Source organism: Pipistrellus hanaki (assembly GCF_964339955.1).
Source record: "Pipistrellus hanaki genome assembly, chromosome: 4".
NCBI classification, from domain to species: Eukaryota; Metazoa; Chordata; class Mammalia; order Chiroptera; family Vespertilionidae; genus Pipistrellus; species Pipistrellus hanaki.
In genome coordinates, this window is record NC_140506.1 from 90,963,204 (window position 1) to 90,977,068 (window position 13,865).

The 13,865-nt window shown below is 49.6% G+C and overlaps 1 protein-coding gene across 1 annotated transcript in view; it reads left to right on the top strand.

Annotated features, from left to right (window-relative positions):
* ABCA3 (ATP binding cassette subfamily A member 3) overlaps positions 1-13,865 on the top strand; it is a 49,163-nt gene that overhangs the window by 5,660 nt on the left and 29,638 nt on the right. Inside the window, exons 2-7 of the mRNA XM_084882264.1 lie at positions 4,589-4,769; positions 6,279-6,357; positions 6,605-6,869; positions 8,372-8,499; positions 9,198-9,363; positions 11,330-11,589. Coding sequence (XP_084738390.1) covers positions 6,304-6,357; positions 6,605-6,869; positions 8,372-8,499; positions 9,198-9,363; positions 11,330-11,589 — 873 coding nt within the window. The 5' untranslated portion in view covers positions 4,589-4,769; positions 6,279-6,303. The remainder of the gene's footprint in view (positions 1-4,588; positions 4,770-6,278; positions 6,358-6,604; positions 6,870-8,371; positions 8,500-9,197; positions 9,364-11,329; positions 11,590-13,865) is intronic.

Here is a 13,865-nt window from a genome sequence, read left to right on the forward strand (position 1 = left end):
GCCCTCCCACCCCAGCTAATAAGAAACTTGAGACCAACGTGCTCCAAATGCTGCAAAATGTGGCCCAGTGAGTCCAGAGAGCACCAGTTTTGCTATGCATATTTTGATCAGACTTTTTTTTTTTAGATAAATCTATCTGTATATTTATGTATGTTTGTATAGGGGGGTATTTCTGCCATTTCATTTTAATTTAAAGCAGTTAAATTAACTGCATTTAATAGAATTTTTAACTCAACAAACCTGCATATATTTATATTTAAAAAAAAAATAAACCAAACATAAGAATGGAAAAATAAGAAACTTGAGACCAGTCTCCCATGCAACCTCCTGAAAGCCTTCCCAGAGCTCTCTTACACATACACTCACATTCTCTCTCCCTCTCTCTCTCTCCCTCTTTCTCTCTCTCTCTCTCTCTCTCTCTCTCTCTCTCTCTCACACACACACACACACACACACACACGTACACGCATCAAATTCGGTCTTCTCCAGAATTTCATGATGCTTTTATTTGGCTTCATGCTTAGCAATTTAAGTACATGCAAACATTCAGACTGTGAACTCCTTGGATTAAGAACGCTGGAATTTTCATTTCCAAATCCTTATTACCTGGTGAAAGTGCCCATCACACAGTGAGCACTGGGCAAATGTTAGTTGGATTAATAGATGCCTTTTTGTCTTGTGTACCCTAAAAGGCCACAGATTCTACCAGCAAACATCCAGTAAGTGCTGTCAGGCCTTCTTCAGCGTGTACACATGTCGACCCTTAATACTGCTGACTGTTACAGATAAAGAAGTGCTTTCCTAGCTGAGATCGATCCTCAGGAAAAAGTGCTGAGTCCTGGCCAGCACCCCCAACCAGGCCATCTCTCTATCCCACACCTGTGGTGAAGAGGCAGGACCATGGTTGTCTGTCCTCTGCCTGACAGCAGCAGGCATGCCTGCGGCTTTAAGGAGACCCCTCCCTCCCCCCGTTCCTCTCTCCAGGCCTGTGCAGAGTTAGGTTTCCACGGAAGGAGACGCACTGAACCTGGGATATGACGGGAACATAACAGGGTGTGTGCCTTGTCCACTTCTGCTCGCAGGTCTGGAGGATAGCTCAGCAGCGACTCTCTTGAATCATTTAACACCATTCTGTTCTGTATATGCAGAAATAAAACCTTTTTTTGCACCGGCATATATATATATAAATTGTAGGACATATTGAAGCCCATAATGAAAAAGGAAATCCCCACAAATCAAAAAAGTGGAAGTGCCTGAGTTGCAGGCTTGATCCTGGCCTCTGTCCGGACACATGTGGGAGGCGCCAATGGATATTTCTCTTTCTCCCCCTCCCTCCCTCCCTCCCACTCTCTCTAAAAATCCAGGGGAAAAATACCCTCAGGTGAGGATTAAAAAATAATAAACAGCCCTAACCCGTTTGGCTCAGTGGATAGAGCCTCAGCCTGCGGACTGAAAGGTCCCAGGTTCGATTCCGGTCAAGGCATGTACCTTGGTTGCGGGCACATCCCCAGTAGGGGGTGTGTAGGATGCAGCTGGTCGATGTTTCTCTCTCATCGATGTTTCTCTCTCTTCCTCTTTGTAAAAAAACAATAAAATATATATATTAAGATAATAATAATAATAATAATAATAATAATAATAAATAGATAAATAAATAACATTGGAAGTGTCTAGACTCCCCAAGACACCATAAGCAGCAGTTGCCAACCTCTCAGGCCTCCGGCACCAGACCGCTGGTTGGGTGGGGACCGCTGCACTGAAGGGCGCTGCTGAGCAGTGGGCCCTGGACAGCGGTGGGTGCTCATGGACTGGCACGACCCACAGCTCTTTACCAAAAGCTACTGGGAAAACCATTTTTAGAGGAATTCTCTGTGCCATCAAGAGGCTTCTCAGAAATTAGCAAGCCACAGTATGCACTCACTCTGGACCAGTTCAACTGCTCACCTAAAAAAAGCAAATATTGAAATACTCAACGGTTTGTGTAACGTTTAATATTTTAACAGTAAGCAAACAAGGCTTTTAAGTCGGGGAAAGTAAAGTCTTCCCTCCCCTTCCTGGCTCTGTCCCGGAGGAGTGAAGTGAGCCTGTGCGGGAAGTCTTCAGACGTGCTCTGTGGGCGGAGGTGTGGCTGTGCCAGGGGCCGAGTGTTTGCCTTAGCGTAGGAGCCGCCCGGGTGGCTCTGGACCGAGGCCGTTGCCACTTCTGGGGACTCTCGGTGCCCCCGGGTCAAGTGTTTTAAGGAACTTGAGCTTCCTTTCCTCGTGTACATTTGCTTTTGTAACCAGAAAGCCGCCTTGGTTTTGTAATTCCGGGAAATCTCCTCCTTTAAATTCTTTTTTTACTCGGACAGAACTGACACAGATACAGCATTTAGTGCGACTTTGGATAAAGCCTGGTGTGGACAAAGCCACAAGCTGGGTGCTTTGGGGAGACAGAAATGAATAAAATACCGAGGTGGTGGGGCTCAAGGCACATTTTTCTTCTGATTTCTAATGCTGGGTTCTGGAGGCTCTGTGTACAGTTTTATAAAGATGTTTACTGCCAAAACCGGTTTGGCTCAGTGGATAGAGCGTCAGCCTGTGGACTGAAGGGTCCCGGGTTCAATTCCGGTCAGGGGCATGTACCTTGGTTTAGGGTACATCCCCAGTGGGGGGTGTGCAAGAGGCAGCTGGTCGATGTTTCTCATCAATGTTTCTAGCTCTGTCCCTCTCCCTTTCTCTCTATAAAAAAATCAATAAAATATATTTAAAAAATAAAGTAATAATAATAATAATAATAAAAGATGTTTACTGCCTTCAGGGTACACACGGATGTAGTGGTGTAGTAGTTGATGGGAGATTCAGATCCCTGCTCTGTGGCTTTCTTGTGGTGTGATCCAGGGCCAGGTTTTTGCTCCTGGTTTCTTTGTCTGTAAAAGGGTGAGGATACCAGAAGCCAGAGTTGAAATAAGAGACTGTGTAGGTATAAAAGTATATCATATGAAAGCTTCTTATCTTTTCATGTAGCAGGAGGGAACAAAGAGTCAGCCCTGCGGTCTGGTCTCTGTTTCCTGCGTTTGTATTTCTTTGTTTCTGGCTCTGTTCTTCCCAAAGTAACATACTTGCAATCTGTTCTGCTCTGTGGTTCTCTGACTTGGTGAGGGATGTCTTATGTTTATTTTTCACATTATCCCCTAGCACCCTCCACTTGCCCAAAGGTGCCAGGGAGTCATGCCCGGGAGCCCTGGGTCCCCCCCCTGATGTCCCAAGAGGCGTCAGCGCTCCTGATCTCCAGGGTCACCCTGCCAGCCCCACCCCAGAGCCCTCTGCACAGGGCTTCCTCCTCCCCGCCAGTCCTCCGTGGCCCCGGAGGAAAACCGCAGCCCGGAGCGAGCGCAGACTCAGGTCAGTTCCCGGATACTGCCGGTCAGCCTCATAGGAAGATGGAGGGTCTGTCCTTCTGCCCCCTCCCCCCGCCCCCACCCGCCTTCCCACCCAGAGACAGGGTCAGGCTTGGTGATGAGTCCTTCCTGGGACAGACTCTTCCAGAAAAGGAAGTCGTCGCCGTCTCTGACTCAAAGACCTCTGTGAGCGGTGACCTTTTCTTAGGTTCCCCTCTTGAGAGAGAGGAGGGAGAGCATCTCGGCCAGGCCAGGTGACCGCAGGAGGACCGGTCTCCCCTCTGAGCCTGGCCCACTTGTAGGAATCTTTCCTAAACCACAGGCCTCCGCGGATAGCACTAAATCACTGCTCTCTTACTACCTGTCTGCAAGGGATTTTTAAGACAGTTCTCCACCTTGTTAATTTTAAAACAATTGGGATAATTTATTACTTTGCCGCTTAATAGCACTTTATACTATTTTAGCTTTAATGTCTTCACATGTTAACCATGTGGTTAACCGAGAAAGCCATATTTTGCATTAATTAATATACAACTTCTTGCAGTTGTGTTGTCTGTAAATATACAAAATATTTATTGACTATACTTGAAAGCATACATTTTGAATAACTATGGACACATCTTTTCTTGTGTTGTTTTGTGTGTTTTTGTGTTGTTGTTTTTTTTTAAAGCAGGAGCTTACTTTAAAAAAGGGGCATTAATAGAAATTATTTTCAACTGACTAGAGCCAAAAGTGAAGCTAGCTGTTTAAAAAAAAAAAAAAAAAAAAAAAGCCAAAACCGGTTTGGCTCAGTGGTAGAGCGTCGGTCTGCGGACTGAAAGGTCCCAGGTTCAATTCCGGTCAAGGGCATGTACGTTGGTTGCGGGCACATCCCCGGTAGGGCGTGTGCGGGAGGCAGCTGGTCGATGTTTCTCTCTCATCGATGTTTCTGACTCTCTATTCCTCTCTCTTCCTCTCTGTGAAAAATCAATAAAATTTATTTAAAAAACTAACTCCCGTTCTGCGCATACTGGGTCTGAGGGCAGGCCCTTGGAGCAGCGGTGTGACCTGGTGCTCACTAACGAATGATTGACCGGCCGTGTGAGTCTCCTGTGTGGTTGCCGGCCACTTAGTGGATGGCGTTGGGTGAGTGTCAGCCTGAATGTGGAGCCGGTTCACTGAACTGAGAACTCTTCCGCTGTGAGTCACGGAGGTTTCTCCCTCTTACAGGACGGCGAGCCGTGAGGCGTTCCTCTTGCTCCACCTGCGTCCTCGGTGCATGGACGGCGACCAGGGGCTCTGCGGGCGTCCCCTCTGCCGTTCTCGCTGACGCCGTGGGGCTGAGCAGCCGGCCGCACTGCAGCCTCCATGCCCGCAGCTTCCAGAACGTGACCGCCTCCTTCTCCAGCAGGTAAGCATCCGATATAAACTCTGAGCTCCGGGTCTCTGCCCATTCCAGGTGCTTCTCACACCCGAGATCTAGGACAGTGGGTTTCCTAAATTGAGAGTAGACACATATTTACATTTATTGGTTGATTTTAGAGAGAGGGAGAAAGAAGGGGGGAGAGAGAAACATTGATGTGTTGTGTCACTTATGTATGCATTTATTGGTTGATTCTTGTATGTGCCCTCACCATGGATCCAACCTGCAACCTTAGTGTATCGGGATGATGCTCTAACCAGCTTAGCTACCCAGCCAGGGCCGAGAGAGGCCTTTCTAAACCCCACTCTTGTGTCTGCTATCTCTTTTTTTTTTCTTTTTTTCTTCATTGATAAAGTATTACATATATGTCCTTATTCCCTCATTGCCCCTCCTTTCCTCCCCCCCACTCATGCCCTCACCCCCCTGGTGTCTGTGTCCATTGGTTAGGCTTATATGCATGCATACAAGTCCTTTGGTTGATCTTTCCCCCTTACTTCCACCATCCCTACCTTCCCTCTGAGGTTTGACAGTCTGACCGATGCTTCTCTGTCTCTGGATCTGTTTTTGTTCATCACTTTATGTTGTTCATTATATTCCATAAATGAGTGCGATCATGTGATATTTTATCTTTCTCTGACTGGCTTATTTCGCTTAGCATAAGGCTCTCCAGTTCCATCCATTCTGCTATCTCTTGTGTTTCATAATCTCTCAGCAGACTTTCCTAGTTTATGTACCAGATTTAAATATAACATTCATAGTGACACAGGATAGACTTTCTCCGAAGGAAAATGACCACTCTTATGGGAGGCTCACATACCAATGCTCACTTAAAGCAGGAAATGCTTCCTTAGGGTTCAAAGCAGGAAGGTACAGTCCATCATCCTGCCCATGTGTCTGCTACCTGTGTCCTGCTCCTGGTCAACAGGGCCTGCCTGCCCGTGAGGGCCCCATATCAGGTTTCTCCTCCCTCCTCTCCTCCTTCCCTCCCTCCCTCCCTTCCTCCCTCCCTCCCTCCACAGCCCTCTTCACACTTAGAAATCGCCCTGACACAGCACACTAAGCTGAGTTTCCTTTTGCTGGTTCTGTGCTGGTTGAGAGGAAAGCCAGTCATGGAGAGGAATTCCACCAGCCTGAGTATTTTGCTAAGAAATAGCACATTCACATGAACTACAGAGAACATCTGAATAGCTTTTTATCAAATGATAAATACCACTCCAGCAGCCACATTGCACATGAAAGCCTGTTGTTGAACTTCAGTTTCGGGAAGAAAGAAGGTCCGTTTCCCAAAAGAGTGTACTTTACACAAGCAGTAGAACTGCGGTTTCTCTCTCACGTGTGCTGTGTTGGGTGAAGATGGTATGAACAAGGGTGAGGAGGAACATGGAGAGAAGGTTATGTGGCCCAAGACTCAATCTTTCCCTCTTTCTCCTATGCACTCCAAACTCAAAGCACATTTTCATGGCACACCCTAACTTTTTGTCCCTGGTCTGTAACTAGTGCGGAGGGTCCCTCCTGTGAGAGGATGGCGGTGCTCAGGCAGCTGTCACTCCTGCTTTGGAAGAACTACACTCTGCAGGTAAGTGCCGCTCTCGGGCATGGCAAGAAGAAGTGTGTGGGAGACAGGGCCTTGGGGGGAGAGTGAAGCTTGGAGGGGGGTGTCCCGAGGGAAGGGGGGTATCCCTAGGGAAGGGGTGTGTCCCAGGGGAGGGGGGTGTCCCAGGGAAGGGGGTGTCCCCAGGGAGGGGGTGTGTCCCAGGGGAGGGGGTCTGTGAGCCACTCCGTGCTTCTCCATCCGCCAGCGTGTGCTTTCCTTCCTCCTCCAGAAGCGGAAGGTCCTGGTGACGGCCCTGGAGCTCCTCCTCCCCTTGCTGTTTTCTGGGATCCTGATTTGGCTTCGCCTGAAGATCCAGTCGGAGAACGTGCCCAAGGCCACCATCTACCCCAGCCAGCCCATCCGGGAGCTGCCCCTGTTCTTCAGCTTCCCTCCCCCAGGAGGCGCCTGGGAGCTCGCCTACATCCCGTCCCAGAGTGACGCCGTGAAGACCGTCACAGAGACGGCCAGGAGGGCCCTGGTGATCGACCTGAGAGGTGAGGCGGCCAGGGGACCTTCTCTCTGTGAGGTTCAGGGCCACGCAGCTCCCTCTTGTTGGCCGTGTTGCCAGGGCAAGTCCCCCACCTCTGTCTCCTGTCTCTCCTTTTAAAAATTTTTACTTACTGATTTAAAATGGTTTTTTTTGTTGTTTTAGAGAGAAAAACATTGTTTGTTCCAATTATTTATGCATTCATTGTTTGATTCTTATATGTGTCGTGACCGGGGATCGAACCTACAACCTTGGCATATTGGGATGATGCTCTAAGCAACTGAGCTACCCAGCCAGGGCTTGTATCATGTCTTATTATAGTGCTGTGAGGGCCAAATGAATAGATATGTGGCAGCTTGAGCAGCAGCCAATTACCCACTGGGGGAATAGGTGGCCACATACCCAAAGAAAGCTCTTTTAGTTACAAGGGTAAGATGTAGTGAGAATATGGGGCCAAGAATCCTTTCTGGGGTGTGGTCCTTAGGCCTGGCCCATGGCCTGGGGTGGGCTGGAGGGAGTCAGTGGGGTGGTATGGGGGACATATGTAATACTTTCAACAATAAAGAATTATTTTTAAAATGAATAATAATAAAAATTAAAAAAGAGTCATTAGGCTCTGGCTGGGTGGTTCACTTGGTGGGAACATTGTCCTGTACACCAAAGAGTGTGGGTTCTATTCCCAGGCACATACCTAGGTTGTGGGTTCGATCCCTGGTCGGAGGTGGGGGGTGGGAAGCAGCCAATCAATCAATGTTTCTCTCTCTCTCCCTCCCCACCCTTCCTCTCCACCCCCCACCCCCACTCTCCCCCTTTTCCTCTCTCTCTTTCTCTCTCTCTCTGAGATCAATAAGAGCATATTCTCAGATGAGGATTAAAAGAGAAACAAATGAGCCATTAGAGAGCCTGTCGAGGTATATTCCCAGTAAACGCATGCTAGTCCGTCTTTTCTAGCTCTTTACTTTCGGGATAAAAAGTATGATCTCTTTTTCCCTTCCTCTTGATTTTGACATCTACCTCCTGGGGCTTGTTGAATTCAGTGTAGCAAACACTTAGGAGAGGATCCTTGGTCCCTCACTGAGCAATTACAGTAAAACCCTTTATATGAAATGGGGTCTGGGTGATAGAAAACCATTTAACAAGCGATACGTTGGTGCCTACTTTTTAAAGCACACCACCATGGCTCTAATGCTCTAAGGGGACTACCCCTGGCAGTGGAGCCAGGGCAGGTGGCCGCCTGCATGGAGGAGGGTAACGGATTGGCATTGCTGCCAGCCCTGCCTGCAGGCTCACCAGAACCCCGGGGCTGGCTGTGATTTTCAGGTTCTGCCTATCTTCCCAGCAGAACTGCCTCTCTGCCAAAAACAAAAGCCTCCTCTGGTCTTAGGAAAGGTTTACACAACCCTGGAGAAACGTGTAAGTTTTCGGTCTTTTATCTGCAAATGACCGAACCATTGAGATGTTTCAAGTGGGGCAGGTGATTGGGCAACTCGGCTTCACTGCTCTTCGCAGCTCGCGGCTTCGCCTCGGAGAAGGACTTCGAGGACTACATCAAGTATGACAACCGCTCCTCCGACGTGCTGGCCGCCGTGGTGTTCGAGCACACCTTCAACCACAGCACGGACCCCCTGCCCCTGGCGGTGAGGAGCCTTCCCACCACACACACACACACACACACACACACACACACACACGCCAACCAATTCAGCCTACAAAGGTGCTCTGCCGGCCTGGGCGTAAACCATCTTTTCTTGGTCCAGTATTGCCATCTTGGTCCCTACTGAGGGAGCCCTGGGGCAGTTTAACCCATCAGGCCAAGCAGTTTAGAAACCTTACCTGCTTGGAGAAAGCAGCCTATGAGCCATCACTATAGGCCCCTGTATGTCCTCTCATTTCATAAAAGGCGTTACTGGTCTCTAGGCCTCCGTGGAAAGAGTCGTACAGGATGGATGAGAAAGTAGCAAATACCTGGGACTGAAGTGTGATATGGCATTAGCACGTCTGCTGCATATTTAAAACAGCCCCCTCCAAAAAGGTGTTTTGCTTGCCCCATTTGTGGATTAAGACTGGGAACCCATCAAATCCCTCTAGCGTTATTTCAAGGTCATGTAGAGTTCATGTGGGTGGACGGCCAGAGAGACGTGGCAAAGAACGCCCATAGTGCCCCTGAGGGTTCCCTGTTACCCCTGGGGCAGGACCACTTGCCCTGACCTTGGGGAAGACACTGGGAGACACTGGGGAGTTCACAGAATAAGAGCCCCCTAACCTCTCTCAGTTGATGCAGGTGTGTGTTCCTCTGGATCCCGCAGAGCAGTTGGTTTTCTCTCTGTTTCCACAGGTGAAATACCACTTACGGTTCAGTTACACTCGAAGAAATTACATGTGGACCCAGAAGGGCTCCTTTTTCGTGAAGGAGACGGAGGGATGGCACACCACCTCCCTCTTCCCACTTTTCCCAAACCCGGGACCGAGGGAGCCCGCCTCCCCCGATGGCGGAGAACCTGGTGAGGAGCACTTTCGGGTGGTGTGCCCCCCAGAGTGGTGCCTGACAGTCACATGGGGAACCCACCTCGCAGTTCTCTGCAGAAATACTTTTTAGGAACATTTTATCTTCTTTGTGGGAGAAAGAAGAAGACATCTCGTAAAACTGTCTTCTGTAAAACAGCGAAGGCTCCCTTCCTGTTTGTGAAAACGTGTGCTCTTGAATGAAACATGTATATTCCCGTTTTTAGGGAGCTTCCGTTTCCATTGAAGCTTTTGGGCTTGGTTTTATGTTTTCCTCCTCTTGGTTGCTGCCTCTGGATACAGTTTTATAGGCTCTGTAAGCTCTGTGGTTGTTTAATGATCTGTGATTTAATTGAGTCAGTGGAATGTTTGTAGAAGTTGGATCTTGAGTAGCAAATGGCGAAGGGTAAATATTTTTTGTTACACAAAGGACTCAGCTAAAGCAGTCAGAAAAACATGCAGGCATCGAGCAGCGTGGACAGGACGGGAAGCTGGCACACGGCAGGCACTGGGTACATTCAGTCCAGTGTTCTCCCCCAGCCCACCCCCAGAGGCCCTATCTCAGACTCCCTGATTCCCCGGATAAGAATTTAGCCCTGGAGTCATCTAACAGAAGGAGAAGATCCACAGGCACAAATATGTTCCCCGAAGCTTATGATCACAAAAATGTCACCGGGGTGGGAAGTGACTGGTTACAGTGACGGCATCACTCCTCAGAGGGTTGAGCAGCCACACACATCATGAGGAGGAAGAGCCTATGGTGGCATGGCAAAGCCTCGCGAGAGAACAGTGTGTGAGCAGGCAGGCAGGCAGGATATTTCCTGTGTGATGTTGTGAAAAGACAGGCTTTGAGTCCAGAGACCAGGGTCCCATCTCACCTGTGCCCCGCCACTAGTTGTGTGCCTCAACTGCCCGGGTCCCAGTAGTCCCATCTGCTCAGTGGGGATATCGTTACCTCCTCTGCTGGTTTGTTGCAAAGAAGAGAGCCAACCCCGCACCCAACACAATAATGGGTGGCCTTAATGGAGCACCTACTATTATCGCAACCATAAAAAGAGTTAAATCTAAGAGAAATAGTAGAATCACACAGGTAGGGTAACCTCATGTGGGGGTATGGTTGGCATATTGCCCAGACAGTTAGTTCTGTGAGAGACACGCGTTACAGATGTTCCCAGCGTCACTGTTTTATGAGTGAGGGTGCCCAGACCTGCACCCCGTGTCCCCCTGTCTCTTGGGCTCAGGCCTCAGGATCTCAGGCTGCCTTTTTGCTCCTGAGGCCATGCCACTCCTTCCTGAGGCTCAGACCCTCCCTATCTTAGCTCTGGACTGGAAGACCGTATCCCCAGCTCATCACTCCTCCCAGGCCCTTTTCACTACAGACCACTATGGGGCGTCTGAAAGGGCCAGCACGGAGAAACCACGAGGTACAGCAGTGGTCTCTGGTCCGTGGTGTTTGCCTCCTTATGAGATGGTACCTTGAGGGCAGAGCTCTCTGGTCGGGCGTATTATGGTCCTCCGAAGATGTCCACGTCCTAATCTTCGTAAGCTGTGAATGTGCCAGGGCACGTGGAATTAATGTGGCAGATGGAATTAAAGCTGCTAACCAGCTAGCCTTAAGCTAGCCAAATTATTGTCGATTATCCCAGGGGGCCCACTGTAATCACTGGGTCCTTAAAAGTCGTAGACAAGGAAGGCAGAGGAGAGGGTCAGACAAAGATGTGATGGCAGCAGCAGGGTCTTGAAGGGGGAGGGAGGGGCACAGGCCTGGGAATCACGGCGGTCCCTGCAGACTAGGAGAGTGAAGAGGCCTCAGGGCGTTGGCGATGTCGCTCTGAGGCCCAGTTCCACGGGGAGGCCAGTACAGCTCCGTGCATGTGGCTCTCTGCGGGGGCGGCACCCCCTGCTGTGACTTTTCCAACATGTATTGACCTCACGTGCTAGGATGTCCTGTGCTCCCACACTTAGGGTACATCCGAGAAGGCTTCCTGGCCGTGCAGCACGCGGTGGACAGAGCCATCATGCAGTACCACACCAACGCCTCCACACACCAGCTGTTTGAGAAGCTCACCGTGATCGCCAAGAGGTTCCCGTACCCGCCTTTCATCTCGGACCCCTTCCTGGTGGCCATCCAGTACCAGCTCCCCCTGCTGCTCATGCTGAGCTTCATCTACACCTCCCTCACCATCATCCGGGCCGTTGTGCAGGAGAAGGAGCGGAAGCTGAAGGTAACCCGATTTGCATTTGGCTTTGTTTAAGACATTTCGGCAGCTGCTATCAGGCAGGGGTGGCTCACGGACGCAGGGGCCCCAGAGCAGTGTGGGATGAGGCCGGCACCAGTGGTGGCATTAGCCTACGTGGGGCTTCTTTGAAACCAATCCTGATATACCCGGATTTTTAAAATCATAAGGAAGTAGTATATTTTGTGTGCAGTATCTGGTCTCGCCCGAGTCATGCTGAGATAGTAAAACATACACCCCATTTTTGAAGACTTAGTCTGAAAAGGAAAAAAAAGTAAACTGTTTCATTGGTACTTTCTATATTGGTTATACGTTGAAAAGACAACAATTTGGACGTATTGAGCTAAGTAAAACACATTGTGGAAATTAATTTTACTTGTTTCTTTTAACTTTTTCTTTGTGGCTACTCTAAAATTCTAAATCAGACACATGGCTCGCGTTCTGTTTCTGTGGAACAGAGCCGCTCTAGACGTTAGCTCAACAGTGAGCCAAGATGCTTAAATATATGGCTGAGCACAAGCTAATTTACTTTGCAGATGGATCAAGGACAACTGCCGGGCACAATAGGATGGGAAATACAAACATATCAAGTGTCACTTTAAAAGGATATCATGGACTTGATTGCACCTGAATGAGTAGTGTCACCTGTAAACCCATACCCATGACACTGCTAAAAGTATCCAGAATTTATTTAGAGCTTCTCTTTTGGCAATGTCTGCAGTGCCAGGAAATGACGTTTAGAAGACTCCCGCCAGCACCAAATCTGTGATTATTGGGGCTGGGAGAACCCATGAGGTGGGCACTCTCTGCTTGGGCACCTTAAGTAGCTTTGATAAGGTGGTATATGTGTAGTTTAAATAGTTAGCCGTGGACAAAGAAACGGTTCAGAAAATAATATGTGTACACAGGCACACCTGCAGAAACATAGATAAATCCAATGTGGCAGGATGTTAAGTGATTATGGAACCTAAGTGGTGGGTCCATGCGTGACCTTTGTAGCAATCCTCCCATTTTTCTGAGGCTGTGAAATTGGGCATAAGAAGAAACTGGAAAAATCAACAGCCTGGCTTGGTGCCCGGCTTATAAAAGACAATCAGTGCTGGCCCCCTCCTCCAGACTCCTGCTAGCCAATAGGACATTCCCCGATGATGGATGGACATGTCCTGTGTCCAGTACTGTCACCACTGGGCACTGGTGCCTAGCACAGCTGAGGAGCTAAGTTTTTAATTTTATTAATTTCCATAGAGATAGCTTCATGTGGCCACTGGCCAGTCTATTGAACATCACAGCCTTATGTGTCCTGGGATGCCCTGGTCAGTGGCGTAGCTGGGTTTCCTCACCACACCTCCTGACCGCCTGGCTGAGCCCCCTGAGGAAGGCCTGTCCCCAGCATCGCTATGCTCCTGTCCTTCCTGTAGGGCCCCTGCCCCTCGCAACAATAGTCTGGACCCCTCATTTCAGAACAGCAGGAGGGGAGGCAGTGCCGCTGGGTCTAAAGAATCCCACAGCCACTGTTGGTCCTGGAACAGCCCTGGCACCGCACTTTGCAGCAAGGGCATTGGTGGGGTTGATATTAGACAGTGGAGGGCGGGCTCCGCTCGCCTGACTCAAACAAAACCCCAACACCAGCTGCCCCACCACACAGCTTCTGGGGGGCAGATGGGTACTCAGAGAAGACTGGGGAGCACAAGCTAGGAGTTTGGGGCTGCTCCAGGGAATGAAGGACCGTGAGGGAGTTCGTTAGCTTAGTCCAGTGGTCGGCAAACTCATTAGTCAACAGAACCAAATATCAACAGGACAACGATTGAAATTTATTTTGAGAGCCAAAATTTTTAAACTTAAACTTCTTCTAACGCCACTTCTTCAAAATAGACTCACCCAGGCCATGGTATTTTGTGGAAGAGCCACACTCAAGGGGCCAAAGAGCCGCATGTGGCTCGCGAGCCGCAGTTTGCCGACCACGGGCTTAGCCAACACAGTGCATGGCCCCCTGAGGCCCTGACTGAGCTTATGAGGAAGGGGCTGTAATGCTGAGTAGAGGGCACAGGAGCTCCCTCGGGTGAAGGGAAAGATGCAGTAGTGGCTGGGAACAGAGAGGGCGTCTCAGCTGAGTAGCCCTGGAGAGTGGGGAAGGGTAGGAAGAGAAGAGATTCCTCAGGCCCCAAGGTCAAGCGCTGACACTCCAGTGCGACCCATGTTGTCTGCCTCTGGCCAGTGTGTGTTTCACGGTTCCTGCCCTTGGCCTGTGGCCCAGGTGACCCATG